Source organism: Mobula hypostoma, chromosome 6 (genome assembly GCF_963921235.1).
Source record: "Mobula hypostoma chromosome 6, sMobHyp1.1, whole genome shotgun sequence".
Classification (NCBI taxonomy): domain Eukaryota; kingdom Metazoa; phylum Chordata; class Chondrichthyes; order Myliobatiformes; family Myliobatidae; genus Mobula; species Mobula hypostoma.
This window is the reverse complement of record NC_086102.1, coordinates 91,644,602-91,671,319: the sequence shown is the minus strand read 5'-3', so window position 1 is coordinate 91,671,319 and position 26,718 is coordinate 91,644,602. Positions and strand designations below refer to the sequence as shown.

At 42.6% G+C, this 26,718-nt stretch overlaps 1 protein-coding gene across 1 annotated transcript in view; it reads right to left on the bottom strand.

Moving 5' to 3' along the window:
* vwa8 (von Willebrand factor A domain containing 8) overlaps nucleotides 1–26,718 on the bottom strand; it is a 485,234-nt gene that overhangs the window by 127,163 nt on the left and 331,353 nt on the right. The window contains exons 29-32 of the mRNA XM_063051192.1: nucleotides 22,998–23,197; nucleotides 12,211–12,327; nucleotides 9,312–9,376; nucleotides 7,038–7,163 (exon numbers count right to left, since the gene is read on the bottom strand). Coding sequence (XP_062907262.1) covers nucleotides 7,038–7,163; nucleotides 9,312–9,376; nucleotides 12,211–12,327; nucleotides 22,998–23,197 — 508 coding nt within the window. The remainder of the gene's footprint in view (nucleotides 1–7,037; nucleotides 7,164–9,311; nucleotides 9,377–12,210; nucleotides 12,328–22,997; nucleotides 23,198–26,718) is intronic.

Below are 26,718 nucleotides of genomic sequence, written 5' to 3'. Positions count from 1 at the left end.
ACACATGGACAGGAAGAGAACACGAAGCCTTGACTTGGTCAAGGGAGACAGAATGTAGAGCCTTGATCTTGAGAGAACAGGAACGCAGAGCCTTGGTCGAGGGAGAACAGGAACGCAGTAGCTTGGTTGAGGGAGAACAGGAATGCAGAGCCTTGGTCGAGGGAGAACAGGAATGCAGAGCCTTGGTCGAGGGAGAACAGGAACGCAGAGCCTTCGTCGAGGGAGACAGGAACATGGAACACAAAGCCGGGACCCCTCCTTGGGAACAGGACCTGGGGCCGGGGCTCTACACAGAATCAGGACCCCTCCTAGGGAGGAGGACGTAGGGCCGGGACTAGTACACAGAACACTGAGAGACAGATCGCCACACAAGGTAGCGGCAAACTGCCGGACCTATCTAGCGAAGGCGTGGACACAGAGACAGTTCCCAACTCAAGGTAGTGGCAAACGGCAGGACCTACCTAGCAAAGGCGTGGACACAGAGACTGTTCCTAACTCAAGGTACCGGCAAACGGCCGGACCTACCTAGTGAAGGTGAGGACACAAAGAGACAGTTCCAATCAACGAAAGACAGTTCCTTATCTGGACATAGCAACGCTCCGGTCTTGTTCCGGCGGTAGAACTTGACAGTGATACAGGCGAGGACGCAGGCGAGGCTGCAGGCAAGGCTCCAGGCAGAGGTTGCAGGCAAGGCTCCAGGCGAAGGTAGCAGGTGAGGGTTACAGAAGGAAGGGGAAGGGAAGGGAACAGTCCAGCAACTCAAGCTGAACCCAGGAGCTCCTTATGTAGCCAGCCCAAATTGAAAATCATGTTTCTCAATTAAGGCACACAACAGGACAAGGGAAAGCTGGAAAACCTGGAATAAGGAATAATGGACCGGACCGTGAACTGGAATGCATACTTCATGGACCGGACCATGACATGGTTGGGAAGATATTGGAATCAATCGTTAAGAACGAGGTTATGGAGTACTTGGTGACACAGGACAAGATTGGACAAAGTCAGCGTGGTTTCCTTAAGCAAAGATCTTTCATGACAAACCTGTTGGAATTCTTTGAGGAGGTTACAAGTAGGATAGATAAAGGGGATGCAGTGGATGTATATTTGGACTTTCAGAAGGCCTTTGACAAGGTGTCTCATCAAGTTAAGAGCCATGGTATTACGGGAAAGTTACTGGCATGGTTGGAGCGTTGGCTGATTGGTAGGAGGCAGTGAGTGGGAATAAAATCATCCTTGTCTGATTGGCTGCTAGGGGTCGGTTTTGGGACCATTCTTTTTGTGCTGTATATCAATGATTTAGATGATAGAATGGATGGCTTTGTTACCAAGTTTGCAGATGATACGAAGATTGATGGAGGGGCAGGTAGTGTTGAGAAAACAGGTAGGCTGCAGAAAGGCTTAGATAGATTAGGAGAATGGGGAAGAAAATGGCAAATGAAATAAAATGTTGGAAAATCGCATGGTCATGCACTTAGGTAGTAGAAGTAAATGTGTGGACCATCTTCTAAACAGAGAGAAAATCCAAAAATCTGAAATGCAAAGGGACATGGGAGTCCTCGTGCAGAACACCCTAAAGGTTAACTTGCAGGTAGTGTCGGTGATGAGGAAGGCAAATGTAATGTTAGCATTCACTTCAAGAGGTCTTGAACACAAGAGCAGGGATGTGATGCTGAGGCTTTATAAAGCACTGGTGAGGCATCACTTTGAGTATTGTGAACAGTTTTGGGATCCCCATCTAAGAAAAGATGTGCTGGCATTGGAGAGGGTCCAGAGGCAGTTCATAAGGATGATTTCGGGAAAGAAAGGGTTATTATATGAGGAATGTTTGATGGCTCTGGGTCTGTACTCGCTGGAAGTTAGAAGTATGAGGGGGTGGGGGTATCTCATTGAAACCTTTCAAATGTTGAAAGGCCTAAACAGAGTAGATGTTGAAAAGATGTTTTCCATGGTGAGGGAGAAGAGGGCACAGCCTCAGGATAGAGGGGCGTCCATTTAAAACAGAGATGCAGAGAAATTTCTTTGTCCAGGGGTTGGTGAATTTGTGGAATTTGTGGAATTTGTTACCACAGGCAGCTGTGGAGGCCAGGTCGTTAGGTGTATTTAAAGCAGAGATTGATAGGTTCTTGATTAGACATGGCATCAATGGTTACAGGGAGAAGGCCAAGGAATGAGGTTGAAGGGGAGGAAAAGGATCAGCCATGATTGAATGGTGGAGCAGACTTGATGGCCCAAATGGCCTAATTCTGCTCCTATGTCTTATGGTCTTATTATGGAAAGCATGAGAACAGCTATATTTCATTCAGAGTTTGAGGAGACTTGGTATATCACCAAAGACACTTGCCAGATGTACCATGAAGAGCATTCTAGACATCTGGTATTGAGGGGCCAGTGCAGAGGACCATAAAAAGCTGATGAAAGTTGTAAACTCAGCCAGCTACATCATGAGCTCCCATCATCGAGGACACTTTCAAAAGGAGATGCCCCGAGAAGGCGGCATCCACCATTAAGAATATCCATCATCTAGGACATGCCCTCTTCTCACTGCTGCCATTAGGGAGGAGGTATCGGAGCCTGAAGACATGCAGTTAGCGGTTTAAAAATAACTTATTTGCCTCTGCTATCAGTTTTCTGAATGGACAATGAACCCATGAACACTTCCTTACTATACACTTTTTGCTCTCTTTCTGCAGTAGATATTTAATTGATTTTTAAAATAAATATTTCTTACTGGAATTTAGTTTTTAAAAATTATTATTTGTTGTAATGCAGTGCTACCGCCAAACAACAAATTTCACAACATATGCCAGTGATATTAAACCTGATTCTGAGGCAGTAAATTGGATTCAACATTGGTTTCGTAGGCGAATACAGAGAGTGGTAGTAGAAAGTTTAAAAAATGACAAACTTCACCAAACAGTAAAAAAAATAGGCATTAATTTTTGAGGTTATGCAATATGGCTAAGTGGGGGCAAGGGAGGAAGTGAGACAAAAGGAATAAAGGCTAAAAGTTCATTTGAAACAGCAGAAACTGAAAATTGTGATCATTTTGGGAAAAAACACCATTCAAGACATTGTAAAAGATCACAAATGAACTGGGCTCGAGGACCTAGGTGTTTCATTGGACCTCACCATAAGGTGAACAGATGAGCAACTAACTCAAAGTGAACCTAGTTTCTACATTCCGCACGAAACACAAATCTCTGGAAAGACATATGATCTTTGAAATAAACTTGCAATAATGTATCTCATATTTTCTTCAATGTCACTGGTTCACTACCTTGGAATTGTCTATTTAACACCTTTGCTTAAGCAAATCACCACACAAACTGCATTGGCTTAAGAACCTTTCCAACCACCAAGTTTTGGGGATAGCAATAAATGGACTCATAATTGGGAACAAATAAAATAAACTGCAACTGTGTGGGCAAGTTATTCATTGTGGTTTGAATGATAGAATTTCTACATAGACTGTCTTATATATAATTTTTATGTTCATCTTGTTCAAAAGTTAAAATGGTGGCTGCAATCATTTGAAAAACGAATAACCATGTGATATGACTGGTTCAAAGGTTGAATTGATTAGATTTCCTTGGAGACCAGTTAACTTTCCCTATCTAAGTTTTCGATGATCTCAAATCTATTTTGGAGAAATAGTTATTTAGGCTTTTTTTTTCTGTAACAGATTTGATAGCTGCCAGACAATAGGAAACTATTAACTGGCTTAGGTCAATTTGAGGTAGTACTGATAGTGAGGAAGAAATTTTAATGAGTAATTTGAAATTGTTGGGTTTGCTGAACGATGTTAATGTTAAAAGTATTTGCAACCATCTCCTGGTCCCTGTCTGCATCACCAGGTTATCTGCTTGCAACCAGGTCATTTGTTATGTACGCGAGCTTTGGATCTTTGACTGAATAAAACTTTCCTACAGAAGATAACTCAGACTGACACCCTGTCTATCCTCTGATTTTGTAAAGATCACATAGCATTGGACATTTTTTGGGCTAATGTTAATCCCTCAACCAGCACTGTTGAAAAACAGATTACCTGTGCGTGCATCTCACTGCTGTTTCTGGGATCTTGCCGTGTATAAGGCCACTTCCCTAAAAATCATCTTATCTTTCACAAAACACGATGTCACTGGCATCACAAATGATTGAGGTGATCTAAGAGTAATCATTTCACCATTTTATCTGCCAATACTTATTACCCCGCCCTGATGATCCAGGAATTGTGACAATATTGGCTATTCCAGGAGTCTGCTGTGGGGCTAGTCACATACAGAACCAAACAGATGAGGAGGGTGAATTTCCTTCCCTGAAAGAGTGGTTATTTCATAGTCGCCATTATTGCTATGATCTTAATATGATAGGACATGGTTAATGAACTGAATTTTAATTCCCCAGTTTCAATGGTGGAATTTGAGCTCTTCCCTCCTGCTCAATAATCTACACCACTCATTAATACAGCCACCAGATTACTGGACCCAAATGCTATATTCAAAGATGTATACAGTACAGGATCAGGTCCTTTAATTCCACTAGTTTATGTTCACCAAAATCCCATCTTCCTGCATCTGGCCCAAATCCTTCTTAACCTTTCCTATCCATGAACGTATCAAAATGTCTATTTTAAACAGTGTAATTGTACCTGCCTCTACCACCTGCTTATGGCCCTGTAATTGCGTGGTTGTGTTACTTAATATAGTATTGTAACAGAGACCAAGACTGGAAGGCTACAAAGAAGGCACTACAGCAGTTATATTTCATTCGGAGTTTGAGAAGACTTGGTATGTCACCAAAGACTCTTGCAAATTTCTCCAGATGTACCATGGAACACATTCTAACTGGTTGCATCACTGTCTGGTACGGAGGGGCCACTGTACTGGACTGGAAAAAAGCTGCAGAAAGTTGTAAACTCAGCTAGCTCCATCATGGTCACTTGCCTCCCCCGCATCAAAGACACCTTCAAAAGATGCTGCCATTAGTTAATTTATTCAGAGATACAGCGCGGACAGGCCCTTCCATCTGCACCCCCAGCAACCCACCAATTTAACCATAGCCTAATCATGGGACACTTTACAATGACCTATTAACCTACAAAATAGTACGTCTTTGGACTGTGGAAGGAAACCGGTGTGCCCAGAGGAAACCCCTGCGCACATAGGAAGGAATGTACAAACTTACTTTCAGAAAACACCAGAATTGAACTCAACTCTGATGAAAAGTCATTTAGATAAGTCATAGATAGGAAAGGTTTTGAGGGATATGGGCCAAAGGGGAGTGGTGGGGGTGGAGTGGGGAATAGAAGTAGCTCAAGTAGACATAGAAAACTTGGTCAGGGTGGATGAGTTGGCCAAAGGACCTGTTTCCATGGTATACAACTTTGTGACTCCCTAAATATACATAGATTCTTCATTTTCTGTAAAGTACTTTAGGAAATCAAGAATGTTGGAAGCACAAACTACTCTTTTATGTGAAGCTCAAATAAACAAGTTAATAAAACAGCATTCAATGCTAATGCAACACATATAAAAGTTGCTGGTGAACGCAGCAGGCCAAGCAGCATCTCTAGGAAGAGGTACAGTCCATGTTTCAGGCCAAGACCCTTCATCAGGACTAACTGAAAGAAGAGCTAGTAAGAGATTTGGAAGTGGGAGGGAGAGGGGGAGATCCAAAATGATAGGAGAAGACAGGAGGGGGAGGGATGGAGCCAAGAGCTGGACAGGTAATTGGCAAAAGGGATATGAGAGGATCATGGGATGGGAGGCCTAGGGAGAAAGAAAAGGGGGAGGGGGGGAAAAGCCCAGAGGATGGGCAAGTGGTATGGTGAGAGGGACAGAGGGAGAAAAAGTAGAGAGAGAAAAAGAATGTGTGTATATAAATAAATAATGGATGCATTACGAGGGGGAGGTGGGGCATTAGTGGAAGTTTGAGAAGTCAATGTTCATGCCATCAGGTTGGAGGCTACCCAGACGGAATATAAGGTGTTGCTCCTCCAAACTGAGTGTGGCTTCACCTTTACAGTAGAGGAGGCCATGGAGAGACATATCAGAATGGGAATGGGACGTGGAATTAAAATGTGTGGCCACTGGGAGATCCTGCTTACTCTGGCGGACAGAGCATAGTTGTTCAGCGAAACGATCTCCCAGTCTGCATCGGGTCTCACCAATAGGGAAGGCTACATCGGGAGAACTGGACGCAGAATATCACCCCAGCCGACTCACAGATGAAGTGTCGCCTCACCTGGAAGGACTGTCTGGGGCCTTGAATGGTGGTGAGGGAGGAAGTGTAAGGGATGTGTAGCACTTGTTCCGCTTAGAAGGATAAGTGCCAGGAGGGAGATCGGTGGGGAAGGATGGGGGGGATGAATGGACAAGGGAGTCGCGTAGGGAGCGATCCCTGCGGAAAGCGGGGGGTGGGGTGGGGAGGGAAAGATGTGCATAGTGGTGGGATCTCGTTGGAGGTGGTGGACTTCTCAAACTTCCGCTAATGCCCCACCTCCCCCTCATATCCCAACCGTTATTTATTTATATACACACATTCTTTTTCTCTCTCTCCTTTTTCTCCTTCTGTCCCTCTCACTATACCCCTTGCCCATCATCTGGGCTTTTCTCCTCCCTCCCCCTTTTCTTTCTCCCTAGGCCTCCCGTCCCATGATCCTCTCATATCCCTTTTGCCAATCAACTGTCCAGCTCTTGGCTCCATCCCTCCCCCTCCTGCCTTCTCCTATCATTTCGGATCTCCCCCTCCCCTTCCACTTTCAAATCTCTTACTAGCTCTTCTTTCAGTTAGTCCTGATAAAGGGTCTCGGCCCGAAACGTCGACTGTACCTCTTCCTAGAGATGCTGCCTGGCCTGCTGCGTTCACCAGCAACTTTTATGTGTGTTGCTTGAAATTCCAGCATCTGCAGATTTTCTCGTGTCTGCGTTTTTAAATTCAATGCTAATGATTCAATGGCTGTCCATACTTTTTGTTTATGCATGATCTGCAAATTGCAGAGAATACAATAAATTGTAAAACAGATGTACCACACTCACTTATTGGTTTTACTTTCCACCAGCAGCCATCTGTCTTCAGCTACCAAATGAACAGACTTAACATTGATTGGCAGGGAAAGGGAGTACGCCTGACCCTCCAGAACATCCAATACATCCAGAGAATTCCTGTAAAACACAAGCATCTGTCATCCAACATGCTGTTTTGACACTTCTGACGACAAAGAAAACATTTTTTATTTAATATTTTGATCTCAAAAGTTCCGTGAAATTTGTCTGTAGATTTGTAAATCTGATTAGCCTAATTAATATGTGTACTCTACCTATACTGCTGTTTGTAACAGTTACATCACTCTCTTACTGTGCTTAACAGGAGAAACATGAGGATGTACAGTCTTCAAGAAAAGTCGAACTAAAAGGTTGAGGGATAACTCAAACAAGATGTATTGACATATAAACATTTCCTCTTTAAAGTCATGCCCACTGCGCTTAGTTACAGTATATATTGAGATACAGTGTGAAATAGGCCCTTCCAGCCCTTCGAGTAACGCTGCCCAATAGTCCCCCGATTTAATCCTAGCCTAATCATGGGACAATTTACAATGACCAATTACCCTACCAACCATTATGTCTTTGGACTGTGGGAGGAAACCCAAACGGTCATGGGGAGAATGTACAAACTCCTTACAAGCAGCAGCAGTTATTTAACCTAGGTTGCTTGTACTGTAAAGTGTTGTGCGAGCCAGTATGCTACCGTGGCATCTCCTATATGTTCACATTTATAGTCATAAATTATAGTAAATTTTGTTTGCATGCTTAATGTATAAATAATTACCTCCTTCTGCCTCTGACTGCTGCTGTGAAAATTTATACTGTCAGTTGTCACCTAATGTGTCTGTAGTAAATTATATTCCAAAAGGTTAATAGGAAGTGTGTTGAAAGAAAACACCATTTATTCTACCACTTAGCGCATTTTTAATAAGTGATTCTACTAGCTAAGGCAATAGTAAAGTGCTTGGGATGGTAATGAAGAATCAAGTTTAAAAAGGTCAGATTTTGAATATGAAACGATATTGCTATTGCCTGCCAGTAAAGTGTCGCCTCCTTCCAGCACCGTCTTCTTTCCATCTCTACCATCTGGGTCATGCTACCTTCTTGCAGCTACCATTAGGCACGAAGTACAGAAGTCTAAAGTCCCACACCACCAAGTTCAAGGATAGCTACTTCCTTTCAACCATTCGGTTCTTGAATCAACTGGCCAAACCCTGATCACTATATTATAGCAACACAATCACCACTTTGAACTAAACTGGAGTTTTTTGTTCTTTCTAGTAAACGCTATGTATAATTCTTTCTTGTACAGTATGTATAATTTATGTTCAATTTATCCGTTATAGTAAATGCTGCTCATATGACGCTATGTGTTCATGATGCTGTTATATCTTTTTCATTGCATCTCTGCTTACACGTACTTGTGCATAGGACAATAAACTTGACTTTGACTTCGATTTCTTCACAGCAATCAGTATTTCTTGCCTTTTACCTGCAGTTTTTACCTGTACTCTTTGTGCCTCGAGGGATGTGATCTCCCTTTCTCTGTGAATTGGCAGCCACTAGGCATCTTTTCTAAGTGGTTACTTCCAGTAGTAATACTTGTCTTTCCAAGCAAGAAGCTTGAAAGTTTCTCCCACTCTGGACACTTCAGCACAAGATATAGGCTGACTCCAGAGTACATCAGAGAAGTTCTATTTTATCCGAATTCCATTTTTTGGATGGAACCTTTCTTTAAGTGGATGTAAATGAATGAATGTCATAATTAAAAGAATAGTTGGGATGGTGTGCTGGAATTCTGGTAAGGAGTTATACCTTAACCAAATTTAATGAAAAAAGTGGATTACCATCATCACATTAGCAATGTTGGAGCTTGTTGAACATAATTTTCCTAAATTAGAAATCAAAACTCATGAACGGGTTTGCATAAAGGCAAGAATTTTTTCTCTTTTTTTCTTCCCCACTCTTCAATGTTTGCTTGATAGAGGCATTGAGGTCTTCAACAAAATATACTGATGTTCTGCTTGCTGCGACTAATTACGAGGTCATTAAGAAGAGAGCCAAACTATCCCAATGAATACAGTTTAAGAGTAAATAAATCACTTAAATATTCGAGTATTTGCTGGCAGAAGACTGCCACACAGAGTGCCCTGATATATATGACTATAAAACAATGCTCTCCACCAGCAATGAAAGAGCAGAAACACAAGTCGGAACAATTTCGTTGAAGAAAAGATTGATCCCATTGCAGGAGAGAAATCTTACCCTCTTTCCTTGTAAAAGACAAGCCAATTTTTGTGTGAAAATTCCCTGCACATTTTGTAAATGACCTATAAATGAAAAGAGAATAATAGTTTGCTTAAAATATGACACCCACATAAAATTCGATAACTCAGTAAAAATTTTTCTCTAACATTCTGTTCAGCTTGATTACTTCATTGAAAAACAACAGAAAGGGTAGTACTGGGGAAACTACTGCTATTGCTCAGTGAATTTGTAACTAGTGACTAGAAATCCTCACCAAAAGGATTAAGGAAAAAGTCAGTAAAAATATTCTACCCAAGGATTATTAAGATGTAGAAATCCCAACAAGAAAGAAAACTTTCCTTTTGGGTGTCTAAAGTTTGAGGTTGGACAGGCAAAAGAGCAGCAGAATAGATAGACAATGAGAACAAGTAGATGGCTCTTCATAGAAATAAAAACTTGAGTTTGTTCAGAGTAATCATCCTTCAGAGCTTTGATCAATCAACATCCAGCCTCCACTTCCTTAGTCCTTGGATGTTCCCCATTTCTCTTGGTAGCTGCCGATTAGCTGCTTGATCCCTCCATTCCAGCTCATCTTCCTTTTTGAACAATGTTTTGTTTACTTCCTTGATATTTCCTTCTCTTGCCCAGTGATTTTGCCTAATTCACGAACTCCCCTATCTCTGAAGCCAACATGTAAACAGCCTTCAGAAGGGTGCATCCGGGCCAGAGGGGTACCCGACCAAGTACCAAAGACATCTGTTGATCAACTGGTTGGAGTGTTCACTGAGATCTTTAACTACTTACTTCAGCAGTGAGTGGTACCACTGATTCAAGCAGGTTTCAATTACTCCAGTGCCTAAGAAGAGCGTGGTAACCTGTCTCAATGACTATCGTCCAATACCACTTACATCCACAGTGATGGAGTGTTTTGAGAGGTTGGAGATGAAACATATCAAGTCCTGCCTGAGAAGTGATTTGCCTACTAGAGCAACAGGTCCACAGCAGATGCCATCTCATTGGCTCTTCATTCAACCCTGGAACATCTGGACAGTAAAGATGCATACATCACGGTGCTCTTTATTGACTACAGCTCAGCATTCAATACCATCATCCCCTCAAAACTAATCCATAAGCTTCAAGACCTTGGCCTCAATACCTCCTTGTGCAAATGGATCCTGGATTTCTTCACTTGTAGACCCCAGACAATTTGGATTGGCAACAATATCTCCTCCACAGTCGCCATCAGCACAGTTGTATGCCTATCCTCCTGCTCTATTCGATTTACACTTATGACTGCAAGGCTAAGCATAGCTCCAATGCCACATTTAAGTTTGCTGATGACACCACTGTCACAGGACAAATCAAAGGTGGCGATGAACCAGCATAAAGGAGGGAGATTTTAAATCTGGCGGAGCAGTGTTGTAACAACAACCTCTTATTCAATGTCACCAAGACCAAGAAGCTGATTATTGATTTCATGAGAAGAAAACCAGAGGTCCATGAGGCAGTCCTCAGTGGAGGATCAGAGGGTCAGCAACTTTAAATTCCTAGGTGTTATTATTTTGGAGGACCTTTCTTAGGCCCAGCACCTGGGTGAAATTATGAAGAAAGCACAGCAGCGCTTCTACTTCCTTGGGAGTTTGTGGAGATTCGGCATGACATCCAAAACTTTGACAAAATTCTATACATGTGTTGGGGAGAGTATATTGACTGGCTGCATCACAGCCTTGTATGGAAACATCAACACCCTTGAATGGCAAATCTTACAAAAAGTAGCGGATATGCCCAGTACATCACAGGTAAAGCCCTCCTATTCATTGAGCATATCTACATGAAACACTGTTGCAGGAAAGCACCATCCATCATCAAGGACCCCTGCCACAGAGGACATGCTCTTTTCGCTGCTGCCATTAGGAGCCTCAGAACTCGCACCACCAGGTTCAGAAACAATTACTACTCCTCAACCATCAGGCCCTTGAACCAAAGGGGATAACTTCATTCAACTTCACTTGCCCATCACTGAAATATTCCCACAACCAATGGACCCACTTTCAAGGACTCTTCATCTCATGTTCTCGATATTTACTATTTATTTATTATTTCTTCTTTTTGTATTTGCACAGTTTGTTGTCTTCTGCACTCTCCTCGAATGCCCTAGTTGGGTGGTCTTTCATTGATTCTGTTCTGGTTGTTATTCTATAGATTTATTGAATATGTCCACAAGAAATTGTATCTCAGGGTTGTATATGGTGACATATATGTACTTTGATAATAAAGCTTACTTTGAATTTTAAGTACAGTTCAAAGCAGCACCACGTACATCAAACTACATTAGAGGCTCTATATCGATGCAGTGCTTTTCATATTTCTATGTATTGTCTGACAATATAAAAGGAAACCATTTCAGCCCATTGAGTCTATACTGGTTCACAGGGCAATTCAATTCCCTATTAAGTTTTCTAATAATTTATTCTCCCCACAGATTGTCCTAACCACTTACTGTGACCAATTAATTAGCCAACAAAGTGTCTTTAGGATATGGGAAGTAACCAAAAGACCCGGAGGAAATTTGTGTCGTCACATGAAGAATACGTAAACTGCACATAGATAGTACCAGAAATCACGATTAAAACCAGGTCTCTAGAACTGTGAAGCTCTAGCACTATCCAATGCTCCACCACGCTATCTTGTTTTCTGTTGGCTACACAAAGAAAATGTTTAACCTTTCAACACTCTCCCAATTATAACTAACAGTAAATAAAGTTGCATTCCAACAGAGAGTATGGGACCCTTAATGTTACAGCAGCAGTTCTGTTGCTTATGGTCCTGTGTCTATTCATTACGTAATACAGCTTGGACATCAAATTAGATAACTGAAAAATTTACTGCCTTATGAAAATCAACCTGAATTACTGACCTTGTCTTCTTTATTTGCCCACCAGTGTGCCTTCTTAGGAGGTTCCTGCTCTTTTCCAGAGAAGATAATTCGACTGACTGCACCATTGGTCAAGTTAATTAACAAGATCACGTTACTCTGTGAAGGAAGAAAGAAGAGCAGACATCACTGTGAGTCTACAGCATGGGACAGACAATTTATCCTGACTGGTCTATTACTGTTGATCTATGTACAGCTTAGGGTAAGTAGCTGTGACATCATGAGCTCATGAACTCAATAGAATTGCAGGAACCTGAGATCAAGATGGGTTATTGACAGGGAAGGGTAAGAAATTAGTGAATTTGCATACAGTCTCCTTGAGCACATGGTGTACAATCAGCACAAATCAGATAGTGGAAGTTTGGTTCTGCTCCCTCTACAAGGGATGAGTAATGGAAAATACCCAGGTAAGGAAGGAAGGAAACCACTCAGGAATGATGTTGCCTGGAAAGAGATGGGGGTGGGGGGGGTGGGGAGGGTTGTCTAGCCATGCACGTTCAGGGGCTTCTTTATAAACCTACCAAAGATCAAAAGAATCTGCACATGTCATCTGTCATTGTGAATCCCCATCATCTGGGTCATGCTCTCTTCTCACTGCTACTGTCAGGCAGGAGGAACAGAAGCCTAAAGTCCCACCAGGTTCAGGAACAGCTACTTTCCTACAACCATCCCAAACCCAATCCTACCAAAGCAAGGGGACACTATGGACCACCCCTTGTACTACCAGGAACTTGTTTGTTTTCTTTTGCACTAATACAGGTGTCCCCTCACTGTTACGAAAGACCTACATTAGTACCCTGTTTTCGCTTTCAGAAGGTGTTTTCACTGTTACGAAGAAAGGCAGCGCGCGCCCCGAGCAGCCGCTCTTCCCTGCATTCGGAACGGCATTGCTTAAACACGTTGCACTGAGCAGCTGTTAGCAAGATGAGTTCTAAGGTGTCGGAAAAGCCTGAAAGAGTAAGGTGTTACACTTAATGTAAAACTAGACATAATTAAGCATTTCGATCATGGTGAACGAAGTAAGGACAACATGAGTTTGGCTTGTGGAAGCTGACGAAGATGATGTTGAAGAGGTTTTGGCATCCCATGACCAAGAACTGATAGATGAAGAGCTGATGCAATTGGAAGAGGAAAGGATAACAATCGAAACCAAATGCAGTAGCGAAAGTGAAGCAACTGCGTGAGATTTTCGCTGTAATGATAAAGTACGACTTTAATTTTGAAAGGGTACGTAGGTTTAGGGGATATTTGTAGGATGGTTTGAGAGCTTACAAACAACTATGATAGAAAAATGCACGCGGCTCAGCAGTCAAGCAAGCCTTCCACATCAGCCACAGCAGACGACGAACCCCGACCTTCGACATCGAGGCGGGCAGTCATAGGAGAAGATGAGCTGCCTGCTCTAATGGAAACAGACAACGAGATGACACCCCAGGGTCCCACCACCCCAACCCCCAGGCACTGATTTGCAGAGAATGCAACGGTAGCCGGGAGGCACATAGCACATCTTTAAGAAAAAGCCGAAATAAACATGCTAATTAATTAGGTGCTGCCAACACGTAATTGTCGGCCCAGATCAGTGCCGATTGCCGATTGCATCGCCTCTGATCTGCGCCGACATTTACGTGCCGGGCAGCACCTAACTAATTAGCATGTTTATTTCGGCTTTTCTCTTAAAGATGTGTTGTGTGCCTCCCAGCTACCGCTGCGTTCTTCGCGGCAATGTATCGGGTCGGCAGCCCGGAGGGTGGGGGCCACTACACCACCCAACCTGCGACGACTCAGTCTAACACACCATCATCAGTGTGCTCGGCACTGTTTTCCCAATTCCGGTAAGTGATACTACACTGTACATATATTATTTCTACTTTATATAGGCTGTGTATATTTACTTGTTATTTGGTAGATTTGGCAGCTTCATAGTTTAAAGGTTACTGCAGAGCGCGTTTATGCCAACAGCGCTTGCGTGAGATTTTCACTACAGAGATCTGTGCAGGGAATCGTTGTAGATAAGTATTTCTACTTTATATAGGCTGTGTATTTATCATATCATTCCTGCTTTTACTACATGTTACTGTTGTTTTAGGTTTTATGTGTTATTTGGCATGATTTGATAGGTTATTTTTGGGTCTGCGAACGCTCACAAAATTTTCCCATATAAATAAATGGTAATTGCTTCTTCGCTTTACGACATTTCGGCTTACGAACCATTTCAGAGGAACGCTCTACCTTTGGATGGCGGGGGAAACCTGTATCTTCTTTTACACAGTCTTTTTTCTTGTATAATTTATGTACAAATTATGTATAATTTGTGCTCTGCGGGATGTCTTGATGCTATGTGCTTGTGATCTTGCTGCAAGCAAGTTTTTCTTTGTACCAAAACCTCAACGTACTTGTGCACATGACAATAAATTTGATTTGATTTAACCTGAAGCCCTCAGTCATTCATCACTTCACCTGTTCCTTCCACTAGGTCAGGACTTGAAAGTTACACCAGGTACCATGACACATGAAACAAAACACAAGAGATTCTGCACATGATGGAAATCTTGAGCAACACTCAAAATGCTGGAGGAAGTCAGCAAGTCAGGCAGCATCTCTGGAGGGAAATGAATAGTCAATGTTACAGGCCTTGACCCTTTATCAGGACTGGAAAGGATGAAGGAAGATGTCAGGATAAAAGGGTAGGGTAAGCTGGCAAGTAATGGGTGAGTCCAGGTGAAGGGGAAGGCAGGTGTGTGGAGGAGCTGGGATTGTAGGGTAACGTAATTGGGGGAAATGTACATAATTTGCAACCACCAACATTGAGCTGGTGTTTCCCTTTAAGAGGCTGGTCTGATGTAATCATGTTAAGATTTTTAGCACGTTTTTGTGTTTAGGTTTTGGAGTTAAATAAAATGTGTTATGAGTTTCTTTAAACATAAAACGCCTCACTTTGTTTTATTTGCAAAAACATACATTGGAGACCCTGATGCTCCAGGATTATTCCAGAATTTTTGAACACGTCAGCCAATGCAGTCGATTTAAAACTGTCAGAGTTTTGGGAGCAAAATGCACTTGCTTGGTTTGTACAAGATGAGGCCCAATCCGCTCTGTGAGAAATCACCGCAGACGACATCAAATTCCACTACGTGGTAGTTTTGCTCAGGAATTCCACAGCAGTGAGAGCGCTGAGTCTGCTTGAAGACCCGCCTGAACACGATAAATAACAATCGCTGAAAACTCACTTTTTATAGACTTTTGGGCTATTGGAGTCTGTGTGTGCCAAACAGTTGTTCTTCTTACCCAGTTTTGGTCATTCTAAGCCATCGGAGCTAATGGACCACATGCTGTCTCTTCTGGGAAATCACCATCCTTGTTTTATTTTTAAAGAACTCTTCATGCAGCAAAGACCTGATCAAATTTGCAGAGCCCCCACTAATGCACCCATGAAGGATTATAGGGAGCTTGCTAAAATGGCTGATAGTCTACACTCAGCCAGGCAGAGATACATAATTCCTCCTCTTTTACCTACCTCAATAAGCCCAGTTAGCAAGGCCTCCAACATAAGAACATCTGCGGCTGCGAAACAGACACCGGGCCTGTGTTTTTACCACGCCCACTTTGGTATGAACACTAGGAAGTACAGCACGTTTGACCGTGAGCTTCTTGGACTCTATCTGGCTGTCTGCCATTTTCGTTTTTTTCTACAGGGTCGCCATTTCACAGCGTTTGTTGACCACAAACCACTCATGCATGCGATGGCCAAAATATCAGACCCTTGGTTTGCACAGCAGTTGACTGCCTCTCATGGCCAGTCGTTGAGGCTGTAGACATAGGGATTGACTAGACTGGCAAGGCAGCCGACCTAGATACTGACCCAGAGGTCCAGGCTTATCCAAAAGCAGTCACGGACCTGCTGTTGGCTGACATTATGTTCAGGTGAGCCAGGTGATTTCATTCCTGATGTCATGACTGCCTGGTTGGCATTTCAACAGCGTTCTACCCTCCTCAGTAAATTTAATTCCTTTTCAGCTACTCCTACCTCCCATTATGGCATACAGCACTCTTGGGTTCTGGTTGACCGACATTCCACCTTGTTTGTTTTCATCCGTCATGATGCACACCAACATTCCCTTAGGTTGATGGCCCATTCCGCATCTTGGAATGGGAAAAAAATACTTTTATCACAGATAAGAGGGGTAAACATGAAAGCACTTCGGTCTATCACCAGCCCAACAAGATCTGGAGTATCCCTGGCTTCACAACATGACCATGAGCGAGCCAAAGACACCTGCTGTTCTTCCACCCATGCAACACCAGACCCATGCCAGGCAGCTTGTCCAAGCTTCAGACAGACCCTCAATTCCAGTTTTAGTAAATTCTGGGCGGTTGGGATCTGTGTAGGGTACATAATTCACAACCAGCAACATTGAGTTGGGGTTTCACTTTAAGAGGCTGGTCTGACATGATGACGTGATTGTGAAAAGATTTCTAGCATGTTTTTGGGCTTAGGTTTTGGAGTTCAATAAAATGTGTTACAGGTTTCATTAAACATAAAACGCCTCACTTTGCTTCATTTGCGGAAACCTACTGGATGAAAGGAAATGATGTGAGAAGCTGAAAGGTGACAGATGGAAGAGGCATAGGGCTGAAAAAGTAGGAATTTAATAGGAATGAAGGGAAGGAGGTGGGGGACGAGAAGGTGATGATGGGCAGGTCATTAGGACAGGAGGGGGAAGAGAAGGAAACCTTAAAATGCATATCCCATTGCAGGCAAGGTGGCAGGTTGCTGTGATATGTGAAAGCTCTAGCAGAGATCTGCTCCACTCTCTGCTCATGAGGGTGCTCAGAATACCAAAGACCTTCATGCCAAAGAAAAACATCCACAGGAAAGAGCAGAAAGCTCGCGGGGGCTGTGCAGAATGGCAGTTAGCTCACCTGCAAGAGGTTGTTTGTGAGGATGAAACATTGCTATTCCAGAATCTAACTAGGTCACCTGGTGGGAGCTCTAGCAGAGTCCAGAAATTCTTCAAAACAATTTCTAATGATATTTCAGTGATGCCTCCAGCACTCTTTCCAATCTGGGGCAGCAACATAAAACATGTTTCTGATTGCACTACATTGTATTTCACCCCTAAATACCAACCAAAACGGAAAGGCTTTCCTTTGTGTTTTCCATGCAGCACAAAAGCAATCTGGCTATTTACACAAGCGTCTTTTCCCAGTCGACTTTATCTCATCCTACTCACCTGAGCAGGGATGTTCTTCTGGTGATTGCAAACGTTAATTTAAAATGGTGTAACAATGCAACAGGAATTAAATGATTGCAAACTATGGTTTTCACACAGCTGAATCTACGGACTCACTTGCAGGGGCTCCTCATCTCATGTTCTTGATATTTATTGCTTATTTATTAATTTACTATTATTATTATTTTCTTTTTGTATTTGCATAGCTAGTTGTCTTTTTTCACACTGGTTGTTGTCCTGTGAATGTGGACTTTCATTGATTCTATTAAGGTTATGGGATTTATTAAGCATGCCCACAAGAAAATGAATCGCAGTGTCGTATACGGTGATATATACATACTATTAAAATGAACTAGTCTGAATGTTGTACAAGGAGCTATCTCTTTCTCTCTCCCTCTAAGAGCAGCGTTAATATTCTTATCATGCCCTCTCTGCTTCAGGACTCAAATAAAGCTTGATGCAGTTATGTAATAACCAATTTTACAGGAGTATTTCAATCAATGTCCTGTTGAGACAGCTTGCAACAGCTTTGAATGATTACAAATATGGCACCACTTAATGAGCTTTGTATCAAGTTCAGGGCCATGATGCTCCCAGTAAGGATGCAAATTATAACAGGCAAGTGAGCACAGCTTCAAATTGTAGCCTGATATTTGATTCAGCTTCTTTCTGGTGCTGTAGCAAGGAATTTGCTGCTCACTGTACTAGGCTGCCTACTGATGCTAACAAGTTGGAGGTGGACAGATATAGTGCAAACACCACAGATTTGGTTTTGAAGACTGATCTTGTGGAAGAGTTTTCTCATGTGTGGTTTTTACACATACTTACAAAGGATACACAGAAAGCATAAAATCCACTTTACCTAATCAGACTTTACCAAGGATTAAGGAGACACAAAACATTGCAAATGAAGATGCTGAAGGGTCTCGGCCCAAAACGTCGACTGTATTTTTTTCCCCATAGATGCTGCCTGGCCTGCTGAGTTCCTGAGTTGTGTGTGTTCTTTTGAGATGAAGATGCCTTATGTCTTATGAGAAAAAGGTGAACAAAGTAGTGTTTTTCTCTTTGGAGTGAAGGAAAATAAGAAGTGAATTGATAAGAGGTGTATAAGGTTATAAGACGCATGGATAGAGTAGACTGCCAGCACCTTTTTCCCAGGTTGGCGATGGCCAACACCAGAGGCCATCAATTTAAGGTGAGTGGAGGAAAACTTAGCAGAGGTAGGTTTTTTTACACAGTGTGGTGGGTGCCTGGAACACAGCCAGGCACGGTGGTAGAGGCTGATACAACAGGGACATTTTAAAGACTCTGAAATAGGCACATGGGAGTAAGAAAAATGGAGTACTCCTGAAGAAGGGCCTTAGCCCGAAATGTCAACTGTTTACTCTTTTCCATAGATGCTGCCTGACTTGCTGAGTTCCTCCAGTATTTTGTATATGTTGCTTTGGAGTATTATGAGCTGTGTAAGAGGGAAGGGTTAGATTGATTGTAGAGTAAGTTTATATAAGTCAGCACAACATCGTGGGCCTGCTTTGTTGTACTGTTCTACGTTCTATGCTGGAGAAACTCAGTGGGTCAGGTCGCATCTTTGGTGGGAATTTTGACTCTGGGTTGAAACCTTTTATAAATCTGAATTTCCCTCCACAGATGCTGCCTGACCCGCTGAGTTCCTCCAAAGATTGTTTGCTGAAGATTATACTCCATTGGAATCTCTTGTCATTGTTCACTATCAGCATAACCTTCTACCTTGTGGTTCTATTTTATTTAGATTCTAATTTTTGAAGTAATGTGCCTACTTTATTTATCTTCTCAAAACATAGCTTCTGACAACATTGTAATGTGCATGACATCTGCCACTCAGCAACTGAGTATTTGTTTCATCAGCATATGGAATTAAATTGTGTAACCCAACCATTAAAGTTTCCATTTAGTTGTTAAAACCTTGCGAACTTACTTACAATAGTTCCAAGCAACCCTATCAATCTTAGTCTCCCACTTATTTCTCTGTAATGTACTCTCTCACTAAAACCCATCAACTCCTCCAGATTTTCCTACCAATAGGGGCAATTTACAGCAGACATTTAATCCACTAATACGAACATCTTTGGGATGTGGGATGAAACCAGGGCACCCGGAAGAACCCACTCAGTTGCAGGAAGAATGTGCCAAGTTCCAGAGAGGAAGCACTGGAGGTCAGGATCAAACATGGGTTGTTGGAGCGGTGAGGCACAGGTATTCTCCAAAGAGGGGGAACCTGTCATCCATCATATGATTAACTTGTTTGCGACTCGAGACCCACCCACTGTGGCTGATTCATTTTGCCAGAGACAGCATCACCTTGCCAGTGTGGTCCACTCTACAAAATGTAAATTGAAATGTAACTAAGTAGGCCAGAGGTTTGTTCCAATAGGGTCCTTGATTTCAATACACCTGGCCCCTGCATTTGGTTGCCATAGAAAGGGCACCCCTAATTTGAACCTTTTTCTTGGCAAGGATCCTGTAAATGACTGAACTTGACTGTGAGACAGAACAGTCCAAACACTTTGAACGCTGTGCTTATATTTTCATTGTTCTAACTGTTGCCTATTGTTATGTTTCCTATTCCTGTCTGGGGCAGATAGTCAGCATCAGTTTGCTCTCTGGGGATCCAGAGTTGGTCTAGCACTGTTTTGTAGTACTGCATCCACTTCCAGTCATTGCTTAATGATGAAAATTTGCAATCTCAGACAAGCAGCAGTTAACAACATAAGTAGTTTGGGAGTTCACACTTGCTATTAACACACGCAGCTTACAGGTGTGGAAGGGGATGGAAATTTCTATGGATTTCCTGCCGTTCTCCCAGGAATATATGTCAACATTACAGGGAATGCAGAGGCCAGGATTTCCTGGTGCAAGCTCCCACAATGACACATGCTCTTCCTGTTGGTACCAAGGTCTGAGGCTGGTGTTTCTCCCTATGTGCAGAGGTAAGGTAACAACTAGTAAATGTCAAAGAGGCAGAAAGATGAATCTTAACAGATCGAAGGGTTCTGAATAGTTCACTCCAGCATACATCTGACGCCAAACCAATCTGATTCAAGACTACAGCTACAAAAGAAATCTGAGAATGGAAATGCAGCAAACCAGGGCAAATGCTCAGAGGTAACTGGGCCGAGATGCATTTAATGCAGTGTCTAAAGACCTGGTGCCAGTGGGAGTGTCTTTGCTGCAAATTTAAAGGCGCAATCACATGGCACCAAAGTGAAAGTCATAGATTCATACATTTTGGAAACAGACCCTGCAGCCCACAGCGCCAGTGCTGACCATCAAGCACCTATCTACATGAAACCATGCAACAATCTGCTGGAGGAACTTAGTGGCTCGCACAGAATCAGTGGTGGGAAAGGAATTGCAGATGGTTTGACCTGAAATGCTGAAAGCATGTGAAGATTTCAAATACAACAAGATAAAAGAATCTTGTTAATATTAATGGAAGGCTTATTAGCTATAGCCAAAACAAGAGGTTTAGAATGGAGAGCAGGAACACTTTTCGTAAGTGTGAGGTTCTATAAAGCACTTCCATGCTTGAAACAGAAACAATATTAATACTCAAGATTAAATCGGACAGGGAGGTGTTACATACCTCATGGATCTCTTGTGACTGCCTTAAGACCATGATGTAATTGAGTGTCCTATCAGCATGATGTAATGGTCTCGCAGAGGTCACATGATGTAATTTTCCCGCCAGTGCAGTCACATGATGACCTGTTCTCAACAGGTATATAAAGGAGACCCCTGATGTGACGCAGTTAGTTTTCCAGTCTAGTTTTGTGTTAGATACTCCGTTTTGCTGCGCATTCAGCTTATGATGCAGTTTTGTTTTAAAGTGGAGTTCTACTTAGTATTGTAAGTAGTATTGGAGAGTGAAGACCTAACCAAAGTACAGGAATTCACAGAGTCGAGTAAAGCTGATATCATTTGGCGGTTTTGGAGAGGATGAACCTATATTGAATCTTCGTTCAAGAAAAAGTGACCTGCAACTGATATATCCCCTGCTGAAGTAGGAAGGATAGTGCAGTGTCTATTCTCCAGAGGAAAAGGTCAGTTCCTTTAAACCGTTTTTTTTCCCGTCATTGTGAATCCTGCAGACAAGGCACGTTCCGGCTGGGATCAGGTGTAATGTGATGTCTTCGAGAAATTCTTTACTTCAGGAAAGTCTCTCCTAATTGACTGTATAAATCTCTTGGACTTTCGAATTTACCATTCTAAGAACTGTGTTCAAATTTACCACCTTAAGAACTGTTTTCGCATTTACCCTTTTAAGAACGGTTCCAGAGTTGCTGTATAGTAGTTAACTTCCGGTTAAGTTAGTCGTTTAAATACATTTCGTTTTTTTTTGAGCAGAGTTTAATAAATGTTTGTTTGTTTTTTATAAAACCTGACTCAATTCTGTATTCATTGTTGCCAGTCACGGGAGCGAAAGGGGAATTGATGGGGAGGTAAATATGATTTGGACTATTTGAGCAGACGAAGCAAAAGCACTGGGAAGAATTGGTTGTGCCAAGTTGTAAATTTCTATCTTTCATACAATGGAGATTATGGAATGTGCTTGCTCAGTCTGGGAAGCGAGCATTTTATATTTTGCTTTGCATCTCTGAAATTAGTGTAAAACATGAACTTAGTGTGCATGCGCCGGTTGTGCATGCAGCCTGGTACAGCTGTTCCGATCTATTCTTTTATTTTCTTCTTCTTACTTTTTAATTTACATTATTTTTTGTATTTTGTTTCTCACGGTAACACGTCGAAGCCGCACTCTCTAATATGCTAGTAGAGAGAGTTTTATTTGGGTTTTCTTTAGCGCTGGAAATGGTTACATCCCGACACGTGGGATAGAAGCAAGGTCGCATTGTGTATTCCATGGACCAGCAAATTCCAGTCGGCTTAGCGAACAGAGCGGCAGACTCCCCTGCTGAAATCCGGAGGAAAACACACAGAGAGGGATCACACAGCCGAGGAAAGAGGTCTGGGTCGAGACAACAGAGACTTTTGGAGAAGAGGAGTTCGGTGGGTAATACCGTTCCACCTGACCGGAAGTGCACCAAGAGCGGTAAGCGGCGTGAAGGAGTGGGGTGCTGACTGATCTGGCTAATAACGGATGGTGCAATCCGGGGTATATTACGATCGAGGAACGTGTTTGCAGACTGGAGACTGAACTTTTTACTGTTGGACTTCGGCCACATTCCACCGTGATACAACACTCGGCGGCACGGGAGGTCGTTCCTGCCTGTGGCCATCGAACTTGCAGCTCCTCCCGTGGAGGGTCAGACACCCTGAGCCAATAGACTGGTCCTGGACTTATTTTCCATCTGAGATAATTTGCATTTTGTTGTTTGATTGTTGGGGTTTTTTGTATTGCTATATTTACGCTCTATTCTTGGTTGGTGCGGCTGTAACGAAACCAAATTTCCCTTGGGATTAATAAAGTATATCTATCTATCTATCTATGAACTGCTGCTTCATAAGAACGGACTGCTGAAAATGTCCAAGTGCATTAGATACCTGCTCCTCGTGTAATATGACTTGGTTGTGGAGTGGTTGACCCAGTGGAGCCGCCGTTACCAAGGGCTGCCACACACGACTGGTATTCCGGGGAAAGATGTCATACAAATCCACGTACTGTATGTTGCTGCCAGGCACGTCCATTGAGTACAGAGAGACTGGATTACATGTAGTCACGTATATGGTATCAGTGGTTTCACCTGTGTGTGATAACAGTATATCAGTGTACACATTCTACAAAGGTTCAGTTTGGTAACCCAGCAAGATTTATTTGTAGAATCAAGGTCAAGGTTTATAGCCATATGCACAAGTACATGTATGCACGGTTGCAATAAAAAACTTACTTGCAAAAGAAACATAGATTCACAGCATCAGATAGACAACATTCACAAGAAAAACATAAATTATACAAAATTGTACAAGAAAGAACACTAAATAAAACAAATAAAAGTCGATTGTAGTGCAAAGGGGTCGTAGTGTTTCTATACTGAGTAGTGATTAGGGTGGTGCAGTACGGTTCAAGAACTGAATGATTGAAAGGAAGCAGCTGTTCTTGAACCTGGTGGTGTGGGACTTTCTATATTTCCTGCCCAATAGCAGCTGTGAGAAGATGGTGGGGATCTTTGATGATAGAGGCCTTCTTGAGGCAGAGATTCTGTAGACACTATCAATAGTGGGGAAGAATGTACCTGTGATGTATTAGGCTGATTCCACTACTCTTTGCAACTTCTGATGTTTCTGCACATTTGAATTGCCATATCAGAGCACAATGCAACAAGATTGCTTCAACAGAAACTAATTTTGTTCTATTATTCAGGAAAGGAAATAGGGCTAATAGGGAACTATAGACTGGTGAGTCTCATGTCTAGAGTAGGAAAGAAATCTTAGGGATAAGATTTATGAGCATTTTAAGATCACGGCGAATTAGGGACAGTCAGCATGGATTTATGCCAGGCAGGCCACATCTTACTGACTTGATTAGAGTACTTTGAGGAAATGACAAAGGTGATTGATGAAGATAGAACAGTGGATGTTCTCTACATGGATTTAGTAATGCATTTGACAAGATCCCCCATTTAGATTCAGAATTGCCTTGCACATAGAAGGCAGAGGGTCGTGGTTGATGAGACTTATTCTCGGAGATCTGTGACTAGTGGTGTCCTGCAGTGATCCACACTGGGCCTTCTGCTGTTTGTGATGTATATAAATGACCTGGATGAAAACTTAGATGGGTGGCTTAGTATGCTTATAGACGACATGAAGGCAGGTAGTGTTATGGATACAGTGGGATATAGATAGGTTGCAGACATAGGCAGAGAAATGTCAGATGAAGTTTGTTAGAATATTCAGTGACATGCTGAATCTCCTCAACCTCCTAAGAATGTAAAGATGCAGACACAAGAGACTGCACATGCTGGAGGATTTGAGCTACTGAAGGATCTTAGTGTGTCTGAGATCTGTGATGTCAAGGGGAAGGTGTTGCTTTGGGACAAGACCCTGCATCAGGACCGAGAGCGTAAAGGGGAGAAAATATAAAAATGTGAGGGGGAAGGCTGAGGTAGTAGCTGGTGCATGATAGATAGATCCAGGTGAGGAATGGGATGATGGACAGATGGAGCCAGGTGAGGGAGGGAGGGTGGAGATAGTGACAGAGGGTGGGAGAATAATTACAGATTTTAACAATCATAAGATTATAGTTTCATTTGTAATTAGCTAATTGCTTTTCTCCCGTTGCCAAAAACAACAGACTGAATCTCAAGCATTGACTTATTCTGACTCCTGCCCATTTTATTTAAGGCACAAACAACAGGAATTCTGCAGATGGAGGAACAACACCTTATATTCCGTCTGGGTAGCCTCCAACCTGATGGCATGAACATTGACTTCTCTAACTTCCGCTAGGCCCCACCTCCCCCTCGTACCCCAGCTGTTACTCCTTTTTATGCACACATTCTTTCTCTCACTCTCCTTTTTCTCCCTCTGTCCCTCTGAATATACCTCTTGCCCATCCTCTGGGTCACCCCCCCCCGTCTTTCTCCCTAGGCCTCCTGTCCCATGATCCTCTCGTATCCCCTTTTGCCTATCAGCTGTCCAGCTCTCGGCTCTATCCCTCCCCCTCCTGTCTTCTCCTATCATTTTGCATCTCCCCCTCCCCCTCCAGCTTTCAAATCCCTTACTCACTCTTCCTTCAGTTAGTCCTGACGAAGGGTCTCGGCCTGAAACGTCGACTGCGCCTCTTCCTATAGATGCTGCTTGGCCTGCTGCGTTCACCAGCAACTTTGATGTATGTTGCTTTATTTAAGGCACAAGTGGGATTGTGTGTTGAGCTCAATTCTGCCTGTACAATGACTTTGGTCACAGTGCAGATGGTTGGACACACCCCATTAGCTCTGCTCAACGTGAAATATTTTTATGACCTCATCATACTTCGTAAAAAGTGTTGATAGAAGTACAGCACTAATGAATCCACTATCCCACTATAAATACAATTCAGCCACAATCTGTTGATATTCAGTGGCCAGCACTCTCAACTCAGAATGTGAAAGCTCTATAAAAACCTCAGCTGAGAATGACAGAACATGGAAACAGGCACTTCAGCCCAATTTATCCCTGCCTATCAAAGCCAGCCCTATTTGCCTGCATTTAGTCCATCTCCCTCTAAACCTTTCTCTATCTATGTACTTGCTCAAGAGACCTTTAAATGTTGTTATTGTACCCATCTCAACTACTTCGTCTAACAGCTTGTCCCATGGATGCATCACACTCTAAGTGAAGAGGATGCCCCCTGTCCCTATTAAATCCTTTCCCTGTCACCTTAAACTTACTGGATGTCCACTAGTTTTTGGGTTCCCTTTCCCTGGGAAAAGGACTGGGTGCATTTACCCTATCTATGTCCCTTCATGATTTTATTATACACCTTTATAAAGTCATCCCTATGCTTCATTGTCAGAAACACTACACTTTCATTGAGACATTAAGCCAAGACCCTTCCGCTCTCTCAAATGGAGTTAAAAGATCTCTTGACACCATCCTCACTGGCTTTTTGGTCTACCTCACTCACTCAACCAACAGCAGTGAAGCACTACGTCACTTCTGTTTGAGAGATCTTATTGTCAACAAATTGGCCACTACATTGCTTACATAATTTTCTCACATAAAGAAAATTTACATAAATGCCAAATGTTTATTTAACAATTTTCATTAACTGCTTGGGAGCCTTCTCCCTAGCCTTGTTTTTCTGAAGCTGTAACTAGTATGAGAACAAAAAAACTAATTGCAGGAGGAACTCTGTGGATGAGACAGCATTGGTGGAAGGAAATGGACAGCTGATATTTCAGGCAAAACCCTTCATCTAGACTGTTTCATCTGCAGTCCAGATAAAGGGTTTTGACTTGAAACATTGACTACCTATTTTCCTCTATATACGCTGCCAGAGCCACTGAATTCCTCCAATGTTTTGTTTGTTGCTCTAGATTTCAGCATTTGCAGTCTCTTGTGTCTCCACTAGTAGAGGAGTATGGCATACGAAGCCCACAATTCCTAGTCAAGTATGAACCATGCATGCCAGCTGGTAGTTTATTGTGAATAATGCCATAATGGTAGCCTGTCCCACCAGATACATCACATCAAGAATTCCCTGTAGGACTGGAGCCTGAAAAATGTGACCCATCACCGACATTATTCATTACATATCTCACTGATCCACAAAGATGAAGGCATG